The 20,755-nt window shown below is 30.7% G+C and overlaps 1 protein-coding gene across 1 annotated transcript; it reads right to left on the bottom strand.

Moving 5' to 3' along the window:
• Window positions 1–269: 269 nt before the first annotated feature.
• Window positions 270–20,183, bottom strand: LOC123668745 (SET and MYND domain-containing protein 4). The gene is made up of 13 exons (XM_045602440.1): window positions 20,119–20,183; window positions 17,782–17,986; window positions 14,553–14,724; window positions 12,526–12,708; window positions 8,045–8,191; window positions 7,724–7,803; window positions 6,680–6,801; window positions 6,456–6,589; window positions 5,934–6,371; window positions 4,533–4,716; window positions 2,888–3,106; window positions 1,573–1,714; window positions 270–899 (listed from the first exon to the last, which is right to left on the bottom strand). The coding sequence occupies exons 2-13, from the start codon at window positions 17,977–17,979 to the stop codon at window positions 678–680; spliced, it is 2,241 nt and encodes a 746-aa protein (XP_045458396.1). The 5' UTR covers window positions 17,980–17,986; window positions 20,119–20,183; the 3' UTR covers window positions 270–677.
• Window positions 20,184–20,755: the final 572 nt, after the last annotated feature.

Here is a 20,755-nt window from a genome sequence, read left to right as displayed (position 1 = left end):
AATTTATTACTCGCATTTTTAAAAAGTTTCACGTCAATAACTCTCATTTTTGTGCTCTCAAAGGATAAGTTTAATAGGTATTTTTTAACCGACTTCAAAAAGAAAGGGGATTCTCGATTCGAGTGTTTGTTTTAATGTGTGTGTGTTACCTCATAACTTTTTTCTGGGTGTAAAGATTTTAATGATTTTTGTTTTGATCGATAGTTGGTGCTTGTCATCTAATTGAATTTTTTTTTCTTTGTACACAATAGTTGCAATAAAACACAACGTGAGTTATTTTTATTTATTTTAAAACAACTGTTGAAATAATAACAATGAACTTAAGATTCTTCAATTAATTTAGCAATAAATAAAATACATTAAATTTATATTAGTCTAGTCTTTTGTGGCTATTAATTTTCGTGTTAATTTTAGTACGAGGTAGTAATATAATCACTTGACTTTTGTTATAAAAGCCGCTTCTAAATTCATTGTTATCATTTACTTAAATTCCTTTTATAATTATATAAATGATAATTGGTACAAATAAAATTAAACGTTATGTTAAAATAAAATGATATAGTTGTACATTTTAAGTGAATATATTATTCGTAATTTAAAGTATTACTTACAATACTTATTTTACTTATAAAAACTAATTAATGCAAATATTCTTCAATTGTTTAAGTTTTTTACTTCTATTTACATTGCATGATCAAGTCATTATTTCCCTCATGCTCATTTTTATTTGGCACAACGTAAACGTTTCCTGCTGTTGCGAAACAGGACCTAAGTGATTCCTGTGCTATGTGCGTTTCCCAGTGCGGTGGTCGTGCAACTTTGTAGAAATCGTCCACTGCCTCTGTCAAAGTTTTGATGGCTTCTTCACATAATTCATCGTCCATAAGCTTCGCTCCTTCCTAGTAAAGAATGAATTAATCATTAATTAAAAAATAATAAACATTAAGATTTGTAACCGCGTAAATGACAATTAAGTTACCGTTAATGTCGATAATTTTTTACTTTTTACCATTTACAGAAGCACAGGCATAAATTCAAACTGCTTTGTCACTGAAGCTACAACATGAGAATATTATTTTGTTTAGTTTCAAATTATCAAGTCTACTAAAACGATTAGCGGCGTTTATCTATTCCATTATTTATTTTTCTGTGCCTTGTGTTCATATTATTATACTATAAACGTTGACATAATGCAAACTGAGTCAATTATGTATGTCGTTAATGTGAAAAGTTCAGATACATATGGTAGCAAAAATAACGAATATATACACGATATATTTTTTTTTGTTTACAGTTGATGTTGTCAATTGGATGAGTACACTCGAGGCTATTAAATATTTCAACATGTTCCTTTGACGTTTACCACTTAAAATAGAAACGTTATTTTGAATATTTATATACAAAAAACGCATTTTTGTTAACGAATCCAGTCAAAGGTTTTTTTTTCATTAAAATATGTTTTTAAATCGATTTTATACAAAGTTCTCAAAATAAATTGGCAATTGTTGCTTTTATATATATTTTTAAATGGCTTTAGGATAAATTGACAATTTATCGTTAAGAAAGTTTTACCTGATATCGAGACAGGTAATTATTAATATCTTCTACATATTTTTTAACTGTATCTTTATTTATGACCGTTGAGCATTTGGAACACCTGTTCGGATGGTTTTTATTCCATCTGAATTTTCCAGTACAGTTTTCGTTAGGGCACCTAGAATGATAATTAATGTTTCACTCACTAATTTGAAAATAATCTTACAATAGAAAAGTTTCAAGTTTATAAGGATATAAAAACGAGATTGACATACAGATTACATATTATTTCTATTAATGCTTAACATCGGTGTGATTATACTAAAGCACACACAGATTAGTTCTGAATAGCGACGATTGCTAATTGGCTTACTGGGTGAACAAACATGACTGCTACCGACATAAAATATACACGATTTATTTTTGGCGCATGCCTTATCACATATTTTGCAGCATCAAAATGACTTCAAGCCGTTCATATAAAAATATACGTAAACTAATAAAATTATCATAAATATAAATTATTTTTTTACTCGTAAGTCTTCACTGTTAAAAGGTCTTTCTTTATTTCTTTCTGTAAGCTAATAGAAAATATAAAGAAATATTCAATGTCAGCTGTGATCTAGAGAACAAAAAAATTATTTCCATTGTCGCCTTCTACTTTCAATTCAAAGTTAAAAGGAAGCTTTACAACCTAGTTTTCTTGATATATTTTCAAAGGCAGTTTGCGTTCATTACTGTAATAAACTAAGCCATATAAAAATAACCATAATACCTTTTACATCTTTATAACAAGTAAAATTTTGTTTACATTACGAATTTTATATTAATGAATTCCAATTTGATATCGTTTAACAAAAACGCTTCAGCCTGTAATATCCCACTACTGGGCATAGGCCTCTTTCCCCATGTAGGAGGAGAATCAGAGCTTAATCCACCACGCTGCTCAAATGCGGGTTGGCGGATATATTCCCTACTACGAGTAACGATCGTTATCAGGCGTACATGATAACAACCGGGACCGACGGCTTAACGTGCTCTCCGAGGCACGTTGGGATGACTCACAAGGACTGCACAAACACCCAGATCACTGCAAACACCTGTATGGCCATTACAAAATGTCCGCAACCGCGAGCGCAACAGGTTCAATCCATGGCTGTGACCGTTGCGCCAACGCGGCGTCGTTTAACAAAAACAAGATTCTTATAATAAATACTCTGCGTATTTTTTTGAGAGAAATTTATATAAAATAACTCACTCAATAGTTTAATTTTACACATTAGCATTTATCAAATTCGTCTTTCCATACCAGTCCTAACAGTTATTAATGTCATTACAGTATTATTCTTACCTGATGTATAGTGGTGTTTCAGCATTCAGCTGTTTAAGTGTTGGCCAATTTTCTTTGCAAGCAATACATTCACATCGGAACCAATATCTACATGCGAGCATTCTTTGACGTTCTTTAAGAGTTCGCATCAAGAAATGCGGGCCATAATTTTCGGAAACAACTTCTCCTGGTTGAAGTGGTCTTATAGCACGGAGGACTATTTTTTGTTGATCAAAGTATCTAAATTTTAAGAAAGATTTACAAATGCGTGTATCGATACTAGTCAGTGGGACCCCATATTGTAAGTAAGTCCCTTCTACTCAACAAGGCGTTATTTATAGCGTATGGTAGTAGAGTAGGTCAAATTTATTAATAACAAAATTAGTTGAGAATATATTTAATTTTAATTAAAGTTAAGTCAAATATTTTATATAGCCTTTCTCAGTAAATGAACTATCAATCAAAAATAACTTTTCAATTCGAACGAGCAGATCCTGAGATTAGCGCGTTTAAACAAACAAACAAACAAACAAATCATCAGCTTTCTAATCTTAGTAAAGATAACTTGCTGAGTGTAAACTCGTGTATAAAATTTTCCTAAACAATATAATATGGTTTAGGAAAATTTTATAGAATATTAGGAATTTTATTGAAGATGAGTTGAAGAACAATATATTAAATCTGTAAATAGTTTGTTTTTATTTTCGTTACAATAAAAATGTAATATCAATAGATTAGTATATAACTTCAATAAATTAGAATATGATTTTTTTTCTAAAATACAATTTTTGATATACAGTTTATTATATTTACTGGTAATATTAAATATTATTTATACATGACTTCACATTATATGTAGATCAAAATTAAGGCCCGGAAACCCACAGATACGTACGAACTCACTGGAAATGTGAAAATATTTACAGATTTAATGTAATTTTCTCAAAAGTAAACCGCAAATCAGCATATAATGTTTAAAAAATACATTATATGGGGAATGCCTATGCCAACAAGCGTTTGGTGAAAACTGAAAGTTACCTATTATATAGTATGATTCACAGTATATAGCGGAGCGTTAGATCTTGTTGGCAAACTTTAAAATACAGTTTAAATTCGATTCCACTATAATTATAAAACAAAATAAAATAGTATAATTTGTAATTTTATGCAGTAATACTGTTCATCAGCAGTATTTTTCATAGCAAATGCTGTCAGAAGTTACATATCGAACAGAGTTGGCGGTTGTTAGCAAGACACTTCAGTGACAGTTACTTTTTCGTATTTGAACTTCCAGAAAATAAAATATATTATTAGGAACTTTAAATATTTTCGGGAAATTTCCGAAATAAAAATGTCACAACTAGCTAACCCGATATAAAATAGCATTTGAATAAAAATCCAATCATTCTTCTTAATATTTGGAAGTTTGCGTACACGTAGTACAATTATTTATGTATAAGATGTATAAAAATAATGATGCCTAGTAATTAAAAAGTTGAGGCATGATTTAAGCACTATCCATATACAGCTGTACACTCACAAGTAATGTCATATGGTTCTTAGACATTTCTGTACATATGATTTGACTGATTGAGGTACCAGCAAATTAAACATTTATAAATACTTACGATTGATTATAATTGTATTTAATGTGATTTGAACTGACCTTGCCACAGCGGGATAACATTCATGATTAAACAATGCTCCTGTTGGATATATACCGACTGCAATGTAAATTGCATTAGAGCCTTTGAATTTGTGTTTGCCACGGACCGTTTCGTAAATCTCGTGGGCATTAAATTGTAGTAATTGTAAATTTCGAACAATCAACTCGCAAATGATATTTTCGGCTGAAACAATAAAATTTGTTTTTTTTTTTTTTGATACAATTGTTTGTTAATATTTTATTATACAAAGAAATAGTTTCTTTCATTGCCGAGAAGTATAGAAAGCGAGCCTTTAAAGATCAACAACAATGAATTTTAGAGTACATTTGTTTATTTATATTAATCAATAGCTGACCCGGCGAACTTCGTATCGCCTAACACAAACTTTATCGTATGGTATTAAAGTTCAAATTGATTTTTAAGTATTATCACAAATCTTTTGTATGGGAGTATAGAAACGTGTTGTTTTTAGACTTTTTCAGGAAGTTTAAAATTATTATTTTTTTAGAATTTTTCTCTCCGTAATAACCATCCTCGTACTTCAAGGAATATTTTAAAAAAAGAATTAGCGAAATCGGTCCACCCGTTCTCGAGTTTTGCGCTTAGCAACACATTTTGCGATTCATTTTTATATTATAGATTAATCAATCATTACGGGGGTGCATGAAAACTTTCAAAATAAAATCTAGATAGATAGAAAGAATAGATAGAGTATACTTTATTGCACACCACTAGATTTTTTTTACATAAAACAGTTCATTGCACGTAGAGATAGTAATGTACAAAGGCGGTCTTATCGCTTAGTAGCGATCTCTTCCAGACAACCTTTAGAAATAGGAAAATATGCATTGAAAAGGTAGGCGCAGCAGCTTAATTATCTGTATAATTTGTAAATAAAACATTATGTATGCAAACATGATCCATTTTCGTTCTCTACATAATAAATAAAAAAATATACTCAATACATACACATATATACATACAAACATACATATATACATAATTATTTCCATACATCAACAATCTAAGTTACAATAACCTTTTCATTTGTATTACTTTAGTTTATCTACCGATTTCTAGTAGATCGACATGTGTAAAAGCAACAATAAATAATTTTTCTTGACAAAAAGACATCAATTTTTATATTTTTTAACCGACTTCAAAAAATGGGGAAGTTTTCAATTCGACTGTATTTTTTATTTGAAAGTGTTACCTCATAACATTTTACGAGTGCACCAATTTTGACGATCCTTTGGCTGGTAATTTGGCAACTTGAATTCGCGACAGTTATAATAAGCATTATGATAAAACGAGAATCACAATAATCATATTATATTTAAAAAATACTATAACATCTTTTTGTCTAAAATACTAAGTACTATTTTTGGTTAATAAATTACCTTTTTGTAAATTTTCCGTCGTGCAAGCTTTAAAAAAACCACTTCGCTTTAAACACTCTGTTAGAAATAACCCCATGATTATCCTCTTGAGATAATCTGTTCCTTTTCTCTGACTTGAATGCGAACATAGAGAGTAAATTTGTGCAGCTGTCATTTCTAATTTTTCCTGAAAACTCGTTTTGTTCTCTATTTTCATTTCGATTTTCTCGTTCGAATTATTCTCCCCAAATCCGTTTAATCCTTTCTTTGTACGATTCAAGCGCTCTTTTCTGCTTTTAATTTTATTTTTTTTGGTAATACCTTCGATATCATTTAATACGGCACTCTCGACAGTTTTTAAGTCACCTAGATACTTTGAGTGAATGATTTCACATGTATCAAGACCGGTTTGAGTTATCATGCGCAGTGCTATATGGCTTAGGACAGACATTCCTGACCCTAAAACAAGCAAATATTAATTTCTATATTAATTTTAATAACGATGTTGAAATCGTAGTAGATATAAATCTTATATTTACCTACCTATAAAAAGGTTTAAAAACTGACATTCATATGAATGGTATGTAGAAATAGCTTTATCGCGACATTTTAGTGAACAAAATGCCACTCCAGAACAAGTCGGGCACCAAACAGGAGCGCTTTCTTCACAGTCTAATCTAGAGCAAAATTTTTTGATATTATTTTTAGTTTTAGTTTATATAAACTATAAAGGAGAAATGTTTGTTTTTGTACTAATTAGAGCTTACCGCCTAAAACAATGAAGACAATGAGATCCATAAAAGTCTGGAAGAAGACATGCTGCATATGGTTCATCCACTAGTAGAACATCACCAGTTTTTATTTCAGTATCAGCAACAGCAAACCGACCCTAAATAAATTTATAGTTTAGTTTAACATAATATTGATGAAGAAAAAATAGATATTTTCCCACACTTTCTGTGTTTAATTGATACGTTTACACGTACCAACAAAAACGGCTTAGAAAAGTGTTAACGAATAAATATGGAATTTAACAATAATGTTTTTGAACAAATCTTTTGGTAGCTTATTTTCTATTAAAAGGTTTAAAAAAGCGTTTCCCTATAAAAGTATTTTATCGTAAAATAGAAAGAAATAGAACACATAAAAGGACGCGATAATTTCCACTTAGTATGAATTTGATATGGGGTCTTTTTCGAGAAAATTAGATTTATCATATTTTGAACTATCATTTTTTCGTAGCAAGAATACAAATGTAAATCCAAGCAATCGCCATTCTTTTATCGCATTATCGGGCTCTTCCGATTATCCATTTACAACATAATATAATTATTAGAGAAAGTAAATATTATTGTTAAAATTGTATTTATTTATTTAAATAAATAAATAAATTTTTTTATCATACGTACAGAATTATATAATATACTAGCTGTGCCTGCGACTTTGTCCGCGTATAATTAAAAAAAATATTCTTCAGTTCGTAGTTACAAAAGAAATAAATTTCTAAAATACAAGTAGCCTAAGTTGCTCCTTATTACATCAACTATCTGTCAGTGAAAGTCCTGTCAAAATCGGTACAGCCGTTTCCAAAATTAGCTGGAACAAACAGACAGACAGACAAAAATAAAAAAATGATTTTTGGTATATGTACCGTGTATATATCCATATGCATTTAGTAAAAATCGGTTATTTTAATATTACAAACAGACACTCCAATTTTATTTATTTGTATAGATTTGTCATTGAGTCACATTTTCCAATTAATAGCCTAAAAAGACAAAGAAATATTTAGTAAATTGTATGACACTTGCCTTTTCTTCTTCTTCAACGATTTTTAACAATTTTGACAGCGCAGGTAAGTTTTGTTTTGCTCCACCTGTTACTGACAAATCTAAAAAAAAATGAATGTGCTTTAGACCCCGCGACTGAAATCAAACTTACGAAACGTAACTCTCTCTCTCTCTCTTTCTATCTTCACTAACTTATATATCTCTCTCAACTTCTGTCCACCTCGCCCGATCACAGTTTTTGTAATGCTCTCATGACGTATTCACTAACTAACTCCCTAAGTCAAGTGTGCGTGATGAAGTTATACTTCAATAAAAATTTGTTTGAAAAAAAATTTATAGTACCTGACCTATTGAGACCCTGCTTAGGTTTGTCTGCATAATCCAGAGAACTAATGTCGTTAGACAGTTGTATTTTAGCTTGCTCATTATTTCCTAGGAGTCTTCCAGCTAATTCGTATGAGACTTTTCCTCGAGTAGGTTCTCCGATACCTTTAATATTCAAACATTATTTAAATTTAATATAATGCAATAGAAAATACATAATATAGTAAATAAATCAAAATATTGTGGTCGTTATGTTTTGACTGTTATGTGAATATTATTTAAATACATGCTACTTAACTTACTAAAAAATATTTATAATATAATATATTATGTAGATTATTTCAACGTATAAAATTAAAAAAAAAATACTTCAGATGATCATTTTTAATAATATATTATGAGGCGAAATTGTTATCTAGATACTTTATTTATTTTGTACAATCAGCATATAGGAAACACTACCTAAGAAGAATATATATAATTTCTAAAGAGAAGAAAATAGTACTATAAGAATGATACTATAGGATAATGATAATATAGGAATATCGATTCCTATATCAGGAAACGTGTCATTAATAGCGAGCACTTCATCTCAAACTCACTTTTCAGAACTTTAGGACAGACTTCAGAACTTGATCTTTGATTCAAATAAAGTTTAGCTAACAAATCTGAAATCTTTTTATTCGATTTCTTTGTTTTTGCTTAAACTTTCTAAGTCAAACTTATGTACAACTTTTATGTTGACTAGGCCATTATAAAGCACGTCGGCTTTTGAAAAGAGACAATCGGCTGGCTAATTTCCACAGTCGTTCACAAAAAAAAAAAACGATTAAAACAAAATAAGCTACAAGTAATCTTCGAACTATGCTGCTCGAAATACTGTGTGGTATCAAGTAGTTCCAACTGGAACTCCAGAATCGATTCGATTCAATGGGAACCACTAGCAACGCGGACGTAATAATGACATCGTGGACGTAATGATGAAGATAGTGCGTAGTCTGGGTCGAAGATACTTTTAACTAACGACATCAGGGAAGCCGTCAAAACTTTCTCCAGAAGCCTTGAATTTGATGAGGTGGAGGCACAAGATGCCGATGAGAAGGTAAGGAAACTCAAACGTAGAGACCTCCACTGCTCTAATACAAGAATATGACAACTCTTATAGAGCAGAATTGGAGGTCAAAATTTTACACAGACTACTGGAAACTAGCCTTCTTGCGAAGCGTAGAGCAGCAAATGGTAGGATTGTTTGCTTTCGCCCTGAAACCTGAGGAGAGGTTTAATTCAGAGGTTTAATTTAATTTTATGAACAGCTGTACTCTTCGTGTGCACACAAGTCTGAGATTCGGACGCCGAAAATCTAAGTGCACCATTTTTGCGCCACTATTCCGAAGACATCTCAACACTTGAAACAGATGAGATTAGTGCGGCGCTCGAGCAGCTTAAAAACGGAAGGGCCCAAGGGAATAACAGAGTTGCGACTGAGCTCCTTAAGGCTGCAGGGACGACTTATCCTAAAAGCCTTGGCAGGGCTCTTTAAAGCTGACATTCACCATGGTACCACACCAGAGGAGTGATCCAAGAGTGTGTTTGTGTTATTCTTCAAGAGGATGATAATTCTCTCATGAATAGTTTACAGAAAATTCCCACTTCTAAGCTACGTCTAAAAGCTGTTGTCGAGTGTTACGAATCGTCTCGCCACAAAACTTGTCGAATTCCACAACCCCAGATGGATGAACTTCGAAATAGCTACAGCACCGTAGACCGCATCCACATTGTTCCGCAGATTCTACAAAAAAACTGAAGAGTATAATCAGCCTCTGTGTATGGCCGGTGTATCAATTGATTTAATATTTTGTATGAAAGTATGTCTTATTACTAAAATAAAATAAAAATAAAAACTTCTAAAATTATAAATATAATCTGACTGTTTAAATTAATTAATGGTACACTATTTTTCACACGACTGTTCCATGAAGCATGATCGAGAGCGAACTCTGCGAGCAGTCTGGCAGTTACTTCTAGCTCACGAAAGGTGAGTCGTAAATGTGGTATACAGAGATCTTAATTTGTTGTAATATAATCATTATACAGTATTTTTTATCTTCCGTACGTTTGTATGAGGTTGCGCTTATTATATTTTTTGTCAAGATAGGCATGTTAATGATCATTAAAAATTCATAAATATGATATAGCACGGTGCTCATGAAATAGTTCTAATTCAATTTATCAACTATCTCTATCGTGATATTTTGAATACGTGCCATACTCGGTGTGTTAAAGTTCTCGAAATATTGTAAGAGAAACTGCAGATGACATTTATTACAGTTATAAAGTTTAATTTTATCGTTATGAAACACGATTATATTTAAAAAAATAAGAAAAATATTAAAAATATTATAATTATAATTAAAGTATTGTTACAAAAAAAAAAAAAAAAATATTAAAACTTTCAGTATATTAGCTATACATAGGTAACTTAGTACTCATGTTAGTTTTATAATAAATAGTACGTTTATATCCAACCCGCTTTTAATCGTCCTCGTATCTCATTATATGGATATTATCCAATCTAATACAAAACATATATAGTCTAAACAACATTAGTCTACCGTTAGCGGTAAGTATATTTATAATCTCCTAAATTTCAATCTCCGCTTCTTTGTGGATTAATTTATTGGAACATGTATGTTTAATGACTAAACAGAAAATTTTTATTAAAATATTTATTATAATCTCAATTACCACAAAGAAATAGACTTTACGAGACATTATCTTCGTTCACGGAAAATTAAATTTCTATTACAAAACAAGCCAATTAAATAAAAATTAAGCTAAACCTATCGCGAAAAGATTTTATGTTTTAAATAGGCATTAAAAGTACGAAATTTTATTTCGTCATTTTATAGAGTAATTATTTATTCATTAATTATTATTAATTTGAAGTGACTACCGATTTCTACTCGTAATGTATGTAATAAGTGCGTAATTTTGCTTGACTGACAACAAACTCGACACTTTTAAAACACGTTTTATGTCCTGAATTAAAGCTAGCATTCCTAACTTGGTGTAAATTACAATTTTAATCTATTATCGCATAGTATGATCAGGCCGTCAAGGACTTTTCGATTAAAAATTCAATATCCTTTCTTTTGACATCGTATAAATAAAACTAAACTATTTGCAAATATCATCGTTCAAGGAAATGCTTTATAATGTCATGGTTAGAATGAGTCTGTCAACTGACGCTAAAGTATCGTATTGTGTTCCATTGTAATACCAGGTCTAAACATTTTTCAAACTTCTAAAAGCTATTACTAATTCAAAGGATACAGTGCGGGTAGGGTGTTTAGCTTCGCTTTTGTGGATTTGTGACCGATTCGATCCAGTATGGTTTTTTGATGCAAATGGATGCTACGAAAATTTGGGTAAAAAGTTTGTGACAACACGTTTTTACTAATGAATTATATTATATTTAGGCATCTAGTTAAATAAATAAATAACTAAAATAGTTTTTATTTTGCTCAAATTATGTGGTTTACATTATCTAGAAGCCCTGGGACCCGTGCTAGCTTAAAAAAAGCTGTGTTACAGGCCACAGTGTCTTCCCCAAAAATTAGTTTATTGTGATATAATCAGACTTTGCGTTCAGATAGCGAAAACATAAGTGAAACTGTAGACAAAGATTACAATAAAACAATAATAAGACAAACATTATAAATACAAAATTGGAAACAAAAAAGGTTGACAATTATTAAAGTATGGAATTTTTTTATTAGTATGTGTTTAGTTGTGATTGTTTGTTTGTGTGTGTGTGTGTGTGTGTGTGTGTGTATGAGTATGTAAATATGTGTATGCGTTTTGCTGTGATTTGGAGTGAGTTTGACCTATTATTTTATTGGTACGAATAGATTTTCAATATTTTCATAGTCTTGTGTTTTAAGCCAATTAGTTACTATCTTTTTTTAAACACGGGATTAAATTTTTAAATGATAAACGTAGATTTAATCGGTGAATTTGTATTAATATGGGTTGAACTGTGTTCATAATACCATGTTCATGGATATGAATAAAATCGAATATTTTAATTAAAAAAAAAAAAAAAAAACTATATCATGTACATCATCAATTTTTCAATCTAAAAATTGGCTCTCTATCGAGTCTGGAAATACTATTCGAATATAGAATAATTAATCAAACATAAAAATGTACCAATTATTTGTTGGAAAAAAAGTACAATATTCGCCCAAGGACGTAAAATAAATAAATTACAATAAATAATAAGCGCCTCACACTCAACGGGCCACTAGGATTTACTGTGTCGGGGGTTTAGCAACACACAATACACCATAAACGCCCAAACCACGGCATAAACCTGTATGGCCAATACAAATATATGCTATTGGGATTAAACCCGCACCCACTAACGAATCAGCCATAAGCCAGTGCAGTGACCGTTGCGCTGAGGCATCGTCAAAAATAATAAATACTCTATCTACCTTTGTAACAATGGCCCATTCTCCAATAATACTCAGCTCTCATCCGAACAGGAAGTCTTTCCTTTAGAGCTAATTTTAAATCTTCCAAAGCAGCTGCAGGTTTGTTTAAACGAAGAAGTATTTCAGAGCGAAGCCACAGCGCAAGGGCAAGTGATACTCCATCGTCTAATATCTCGTCGGTACCTGGAAAAATGTAAAATAAACATAGAAGAAATTATTTAACTCTTTATTTGTATAATTCTGCATTCATAACTATTTATGTTGTTTTTGTATTAAATAAGTTTTTAAACTTTACGTTCACTAAGAACACTCTTGATTTTACGAAACTTATAGCGATTCTTATTTAGAAACTCCATTTTGTCTAGGAGTGGTAAAAGTGTTGTATGTATGCCTATTATACTTTGCGTCGATTCAAAGGCAATTTAAATATAGTGTACAATAGGACTATGAAGCAATTAACTTGGCTAGTTGAAAGATAGGAAGAAAATATATTTTAATGAGTTTTCTGAAATGTCGGCAAAGTAAGACGATGAAATAAAAGTCTTAGAATAGCAAAAAAAAAAAAAAAAACATTTACAATTCTCTTTTCTGTACGGTTTTAAAACTGTACTCAACTAGGAGATTTATTTAATCCATTTATTATTGTATGATTGCTTTTATTCTAAAGTATAACGCAATATAATTTTTTTTTTTGTAAAATTTATATGACATTAATATTAATAATTTATATTATAATCTTATATATAAAATTCTCGTGTCACAATGTTAGTTAACATACTCCTCCGAAACGGCTGGAGCAATTTTTATGAAATTTTGTGTACATATCGGGTAGGCCCGAGAATCGGCCCACATCTTTTTTTCATACTCCTAGGTTATAGGGGGGGGGGGGGGGGTTAAGAGGGATAATAACATTATGGCAAAACAACGTTAGCAGGGTCAGCTAGTAATTATATAAAACTAATACTTAAAAAAGATGTAAAACAAAATAGCGAGATCGTATAAATAATTTTGTTAGTTTCTGAACAATAGTAATTTTTAATCGGATCGCAAAGGTAGGGTAATCAACACTTTGATAACGAATGCGTACTAACTTAACTTTACATGTCTAAATCGTAGGATTAAGTGTTTATTTATTCATTTAAAATTAGAAATGTCAAGTGTGAATTATTCAGTACATCGTGACGTCGTGAGACACGATAGCAATACGGGTCAGATAACAAGGTGGTCTAAGGAGGTTTATTATTTTTTTTTTTTTTTTTGAGTTACCTTCACTTTGATTTACGAGCTATGACTCCATGGGGATGATTATATAAATAAAATTTTATTTTATTATAACTTGTATTATATAATTCTTTCTAGACTAATGAAAAAGATTGGGAGGAAGTAAGTTAAACAAGCGAATGTAGATCATGTAAGTTTTAAGTAAAATCTAGAGTGTATCAAATGATACAAATAGCATTAGTCTATTTTTTTTAACTTAAAATAATGGTAAAAAGTAATTATAACATCGCTTAAAATTTTTTAGTCCATTAAAATCTACAACACTTTTTAACCTTTTTATAACGCTACTAATATATAAAACCGGTAAACTGGTTACAAAAAAATAATTAAATAAGTTGTTGTTTTTTTTATGTCACTGTAAAAAAGTATGTATCCTTATAAGAATATCTAATACAGCTGAAGTCCGGAAAAATACGGAATTAAAATAGATCTTTCGATTCACGTCATTGCTTTGGTGTTTTTTTTGTTATAATAAAATTAAGATGTCGTTCCTGGTGCCACATATTCTATACTTATCTATAACTAGCAACCATACAAAATACAAAAAAAGCCGGGGCGGCTTTGCATGGTTCTAAAAACTATCTGTGTTCCTCTACTATATTATGCATGTTATTATAGATATAAACATTCCTCTGGAATCATTCTATTTATTAAAGAAAACCGCATCAAAATCCGTTGCTTAGTTTTAAAGATCTAAGCATACAGACAGCGGGAAGCGACCTTGTTTTATACTATAATTATAACACCTGTCTTTGGAGCTCTGAGGACCGCTTGGCTGGCGAGAGCTAGGCCTTTTGTCAAGTCTCCTTCTTTTAATGCTGTCATTGCCAACAACCTCTTTTCGTGCGATATTTTAGCATCTTTACTGCGATACATAGGTTGTATCCTTAAAAATACTTCTTTAAGCGCACCCATTATCTGAAAAAAGAGAACTTGAAACTAGAAAATATATAAGAAATAAAATATAGAACAAAGATTGCGAGATAATTAACTGGACGTTAAAAATAATCTTTTTCTAAAATATAACATTAATAAAAAGAAAGCCTTAAAAAAAGATGTAAGAAAGATATAAGAAAACCTAAACTTTAATTGTACATATTCACAGTCTATAGTTGTTTTTGTTCAATTTTTTGATTTATTGGATACTAGCTGACACAGCAAACTTCGAACCTCCGTAGTTTTTGCGTGAATATATATTTTTTTATTATGCCATACAGTCTACCAAGAAAATAAAATTATAGAATGTTTAGAATTCCTAATGTGTGGGTTCGCTGAAACCGAAAAATAAAATCATCATATCAAAAATTTCGATCTAGCGGGTACATCGTTCCATAGCTTAATTGGCTAGAGCGCCGACACGGTCAGTCAGAGACGCGGGTTCGAACTCCGCTGGAGCGGTCAATTTTTGATATGATATTCAAAAATGTTTAGAATTCCTAATGTGTGGGTAACACAAAAATCAAATCGTACATATTAAAAAAAATTATAGAAGTTATAAAATAGGTTATAAAATTGTCAATATTTCGATAAATGTTTAAGATAAACAAATATAAAGAATTTATCTCGTATACTAAATGCACGAACACGCGATCAAAAATTGTTAAAGATGTAAATCGTTAAAAATTACAATGTAAACACTAGTTTATACCAGTGTGCAGGAAGGTGAAGGGTTCACATAAACATACACATGATTACATAAACACTTTATCGTTCTGCACCCAAAAATTTTTTGTGGTTTACTCTCTAGACTGTCATACATTTATCGTTATCAAAAACTATAATTGCAATTTACAGACATTATTATAATTGTCTTTATTCTACATTTGTTTAAGTTAGTGTAGTAATGTGTTAATGGATTAAGTTACCTAGATTTATGACCCTTAATGCTTAAAACTATACCGCCCAAATTACAATATTTTTCTAACTATGTAAATGTACTAAAACTTTGAAGTTCTTCAATTTGGTGAAACAATCCTACGTACAAACTCGTTACTGTTTTTAATATTTATTTAGACTAGCTTTTGCCCGCGAATTAATCTGTGTAATTTTAATTACCCTTTACCAATTTCTATAGTACAAAACATTTAAAACAAAAATAATTTTGCCTTGAAAATATAATATCCACGCACCAAAATGTAAGTAAATAGTTTAATAATTATCATATAATGCAACTACTTAAAGCCATAGGTAAGTGTTTAATTTGACACAATTTTTAACCGACTTCGAAAAAAGGAGGAGGTTCTCAATTCGACTGTATTTATTTATTTATTTTTTTTTGTATGTTACATCAGAACTTTTGACTGGGTGGAGCGATTTCGACAAATTTTCTTTTAATCGAAAGGTAGTGTGTGCCAATTGGTCCCATTTAAATTTATTTGAGATCTAACAACTACTTTTCGAGCTTATATCTAATAATGCGTTTTTACTTGACGCTTTTTTCGTCGACCTGCGTTGTATTATACCGCATAACTTTCTACTGGATGTACTGATTTTGATAATTCTTTTTTTGTTGGAAAGAAGATATCCCTAGTTTAGTACCATGATAAGGAAACCAGGATCTGATGATGGGATCCCAGAGAAATCGAGGGAACTTCTTGAAAATCCGCAATAACTTTTTACTGGGTGTACCGATTTTAATAATTTTTAATTTAATCGAAAGCTGATGTTTGTCATGTGGTCACATATAAATTTTATTGAGATCTAATAACTACTTTTTGAGTAATCTTTGATAAAGCGCAGTTACTTGACTATTTTTTCGTCGATCTACGTTGTACTACTCGTCGATGTAATTGAAGTCGGTTTTTTTTAAGTTATCAAGGCCTTTACACGAAGATTTTGTGGGCTCGGGAATCGTACCGTCGTTACGTGTCGTCGTCTTATCTTCTGCACCTGATAGCGATCGTTACTCACAGTAGGCAATGTATCCGCCAAACCGCAGTAGAGCAGCGTGGCGGATTAAGCTCTGATCCTTCTCTTACATTGAGAAATATGCCTATGCAGCAGTGGGATATTACAGACTGAAGCGTACCAAGAGAACGTTTTTACTTTAAAGTGTATACATATACTTTTCATTGTACATATATTAAAAGAATAACATTTTTTTCTTCTTAAATTGTATATTTTTCTTTTATATATATAATAATCTGACGTGCTCGAGTTTTTCTAAGAATCCATTTTTTTAATTATCTGATCAGTTGCCCTGAACGTTCGATACTATATAAAAGGCCCAAGAATGATTTCAGTACTTCACAAGGCGCAAGGCTACCCCCATTATGTTATTCTGATGCGCTCAAGTTACTCCCAAAATCCCCGGTAGCCCTACCATAACTTGAAAGTGTCTCAAAACTTAACTAGTATCATCTATACAAATAAATAAAAGTGAAGTGTCTGTTTGTAATGTTAAAGTACCTATAATGAATATAAATGATATATAAAACATGAACATTACATATTTTTGAAAAATACATAAGCATAAATTCAATTTCAATTTCAAATTTCTACCCGTGAAATCCAAAATCAAAATCGGTCTAGCCGTTTCAGAGATTAGCCAGAATAAACAAACAGACAGACAGACAAAAAAATGTAAAAAATGACATTTTGGTATATGCACTATGTATACATCCATATGAATTTAGTGAAAAGCGGTTATTTTAATATTACAAACAGACACTCCAATTTTTTTATTGGTATAGATGTACAAATAATGTGTAATTCGGTAAGATAATTTTTTATTCGAGAAAAAAATATTACTCCAAAATTCGTTATTACGCCTATTAATTATTTTTAATCTCTTTTTTTATTTAGGAAATAAGAAAGCGATTACTTTTTAACATAAAACGTAATAGAATATAAAATGGTTATAAAGCTTTGTGAATTTTTGAATTGTAATTTGTTTAAATAAATAAAGTCGATCGTCGCTTTCTCTTCCGCGTCCTTTTTAACTTGTTAATTGCAAATGATTTTTTTTTAACTCACCGTTTCATTTTCCAACACCACTGTGACTTTGTTCTTTTCAGGGACTTCATCGAATTTGCTCAACCACCCGTCTTCTTCTGCTATAGACAGTATTTGTTCCACAAATCCTTTGAAAAACCCTTTGTTATTTGAGTAGAGTGTCACGTCGCTGCAAACTGCGGCAAACGCTGGATCAAAATCTTCGTATACACGAGTCATTGTGATACTAAAACAATTAAACGGAAGTAATAAGAACTGTTATTAGAGGTGTGAAAAGTTTGTGTTAGTTTAACTTAGAAAATATTGAAATAATTATAATTAAACTTGGTACGTAGATAGCTGCAGATCCCGAACAGAACACATAAGCAATTTTATCCGGCTATTCCAACGGGATCAGAAATAGTGTCTGCATTACAGATATGAAAATTTATACCTAGTGTAGTATATACATAGAAAAGTTAAATACTTCTATTACGGTCTGTAAATACAGTAATAACTCCTACGGATCACGCGGACAAAACTTTAAAGTAAAGACATTTATTAATAAATAATTTTAGTCATTATCAAGTAATTCGTTGTAAAGAATAATTGATTTATTAGAAACTAATTGGGAAATTTGAAACTTAACTATATAATTAGCTGTTACGTGTAAAACACGTAGGACTACTGCTAATTTGGAATATTAAAAACAGTATAATTATATATCGATCAGATGAGTGGACAGATATCGTGACCAAAGAGATAGTCGATTAGAACAGTCATGGAAAAATGATTTATTATTAGTAATTATCGAAGCTGTAGGAAGTATATTTTGTTTGAAAATTAACATTTTAGAGATGATGTTAGGATAATGATGGAGCATGTTTTTATTGTTAACGACTTAAATCCCAAAAAAATACGTTATATTTTTTGTATGTTTATTAAAAATCCTGTCTTTTCGGGTGTAAACGTTGAACCCAAAATATTTATATAAGTTTCCCGGCAGACAACCAGTCCTAATATGTTGTTACTGTTTTAGCATTGTAGTGGTTTTTGCGCATTTTCTCTTGTTATCATTCAATTTAGCGATTCGAATTGCGTACCCTATCGTTGAACGTATTTTGTAACAAACTAGGTTTAGTAACAAAACAGGCTGTCACGTAGATAGCCATTGCTCTTTTCAGTTGATGTAATGTTAATTGCATTCATATTCCTTGCTAAACACGAACTACGATAGAACATAGAATTAAACGTACATTTGTGCTCGTACAAATTTAGCTCTGAACCGTCGGACTTTTCCACACGTAAATGTCAAGAGTTACTACAGACTGTCTATAATCAAAAACTAGCGACCCGCCCCGGCTTCGAACGGTTGCAAAAACTATCAGTGTTCCTCTACTTTATTATGCCTTATATAAACCTTCCTCTGGAATCACGTTATTTACTTAAGAAAACTACCTCAAAATCTGTTGCGTAGTTTTAAAGATCTAACCATACAGACAGCGGGAAGCGACCTGTTTTATACTATGTAATGATTTTCGTTTAAAATACTGATGAGAATTTACCTAAACTTGATTATGGTTAGCATTAGTATACTTCTGCCTAAGTTATACTAGATATTATTTCTGGTCATATCTTTTATACAGTAGAAAAAAAATTAATATAAGTAAAATATAACTTTTTTATTTTATATATATTATGATGTTATATCTATGTAAAATAACTACGTTGTAGGTTTTAATACCATATATTTATAGATAAAATGAAAGTCGATTTGTATTCATAACAAATTACAAATAATCTATACATTTTGTGTTTAGAATGTAGATGTTGATTATTAACTGATAGCATACAAATCGTACATTGTTCATTAGTAATATCATATCATATATAATAGAAATGTGATCCTGCTCTAACTCGGCTACTTTCTATCAATACCATGGATGCGCTAATATCCATTCCAATAGTTTGAAGGGTCTACAATTCGTTAACATCTTTTGGTAACTTTACGAAAAGCTACCATTTTATGTAGATTTATACCTCTTACTATTAATTTTAATAACAACAAAAATATAGAAATATTTTATAATTCTTATAAATTTGGAGATAACTATGCCTCTCAGTTTTGCTGCCGACTTGTCAGTTAACACATATTTATATGGATAATATGGACATTTGTAATCATAACACGTTTGCAATAAAATATATTTAGGGTGAAGTCTCGAGAAGGACATAGATAAGTTGTAAATATTAACGTAAAACACAGCGATGTAACAAGATATCTGGGAAATTAAAATTACTCAAAAAAACTTTGTCGTCTACTTGTAATTACGACAAAATTGAGAGATTTCGAAAGTTCTTTTAATCTATATTATTTACCTTAAATAAATCCCTGGAAAAGAGCCGGATACGTGCGGCTGGCAGGAGCTGCGTGCGAACTCATCTAAAAATAAACACAACTATTTTGTATGTTAGTGTTCTAATTTGAGAATAATTCTGTTACGAAAAGCGCCATCTATGAATAATGATGTAAATTTTATCTTCATAGCATCTTTATCTTATTTATTGTAACTAGTGGTCGCCTAGTGGTTGAATTTCGACCAAAATGAATTTAAATTATAAGTTTGAACATTATTAAGGTTCTGTTGTCAAAGACTACGAAAGTACTTCTATAAGAATAAACAAAATCGTATATATGCGTGTGTTTGTCAAATACATGGTAGTGTGGGTAATTTTGCTTTTAATTATCTGTATTTTTTATGGATAATTAAAAAAAATATAAGCATTCTGCACTCTATCTCTATATAAACTATAAGTATGCGAAATTTCATCCTCCTTAGTCCACGCTATTTTCTTAAATAGGGGTACAATTAATTGAAAAAAAAAACATTATGATCTTACATGGGGAAAGAAGCCTATGTCCAGCGGTGGGATATATGTTACAGGCTGAAGCGTAGCGTAGCGTAAGCAATTAAATAAACAATCAACTTACGTAAAGAATAACATAACTGTTATG

This window comes from Melitaea cinxia, chromosome Z, assembly GCF_905220565.1.
Source record: "Melitaea cinxia chromosome Z, ilMelCinx1.1, whole genome shotgun sequence".
In the NCBI taxonomy this organism is placed as follows: domain Eukaryota; kingdom Metazoa; phylum Arthropoda; class Insecta; order Lepidoptera; family Nymphalidae; genus Melitaea; species Melitaea cinxia.
The sequence above is the reverse complement of the archived record's forward strand: the minus strand, read 5'-3'. Positions and strand labels throughout refer to the sequence as shown.

What these genes read in the sequence shown, in the direction of transcription:
- LOC123668745 (XM_045602440.1), bottom strand. Translation starts at nt 17,979, where the DNA reads ATGACTCGTGTATACGAAGATTTTGATCCAGCGTTTGCCGCAGTTTGC. An exon ending in AATGGGCCATTGTTACAAAG is followed by an intron (nt 8,192 to 12,525) that starts GTAGATAGAGTA and finishes TGAATATTAAAG; the next exon opens with GTATCGGAGAACCTACTCGA. An exon ending in GAAACACCACTATACATCAG is followed by an intron (nt 1,715 to 2,887) that starts GTAAGAATAATA and finishes TTATCATTCTAG; the next exon opens with GTGCCCTAACGAAAACTGTA.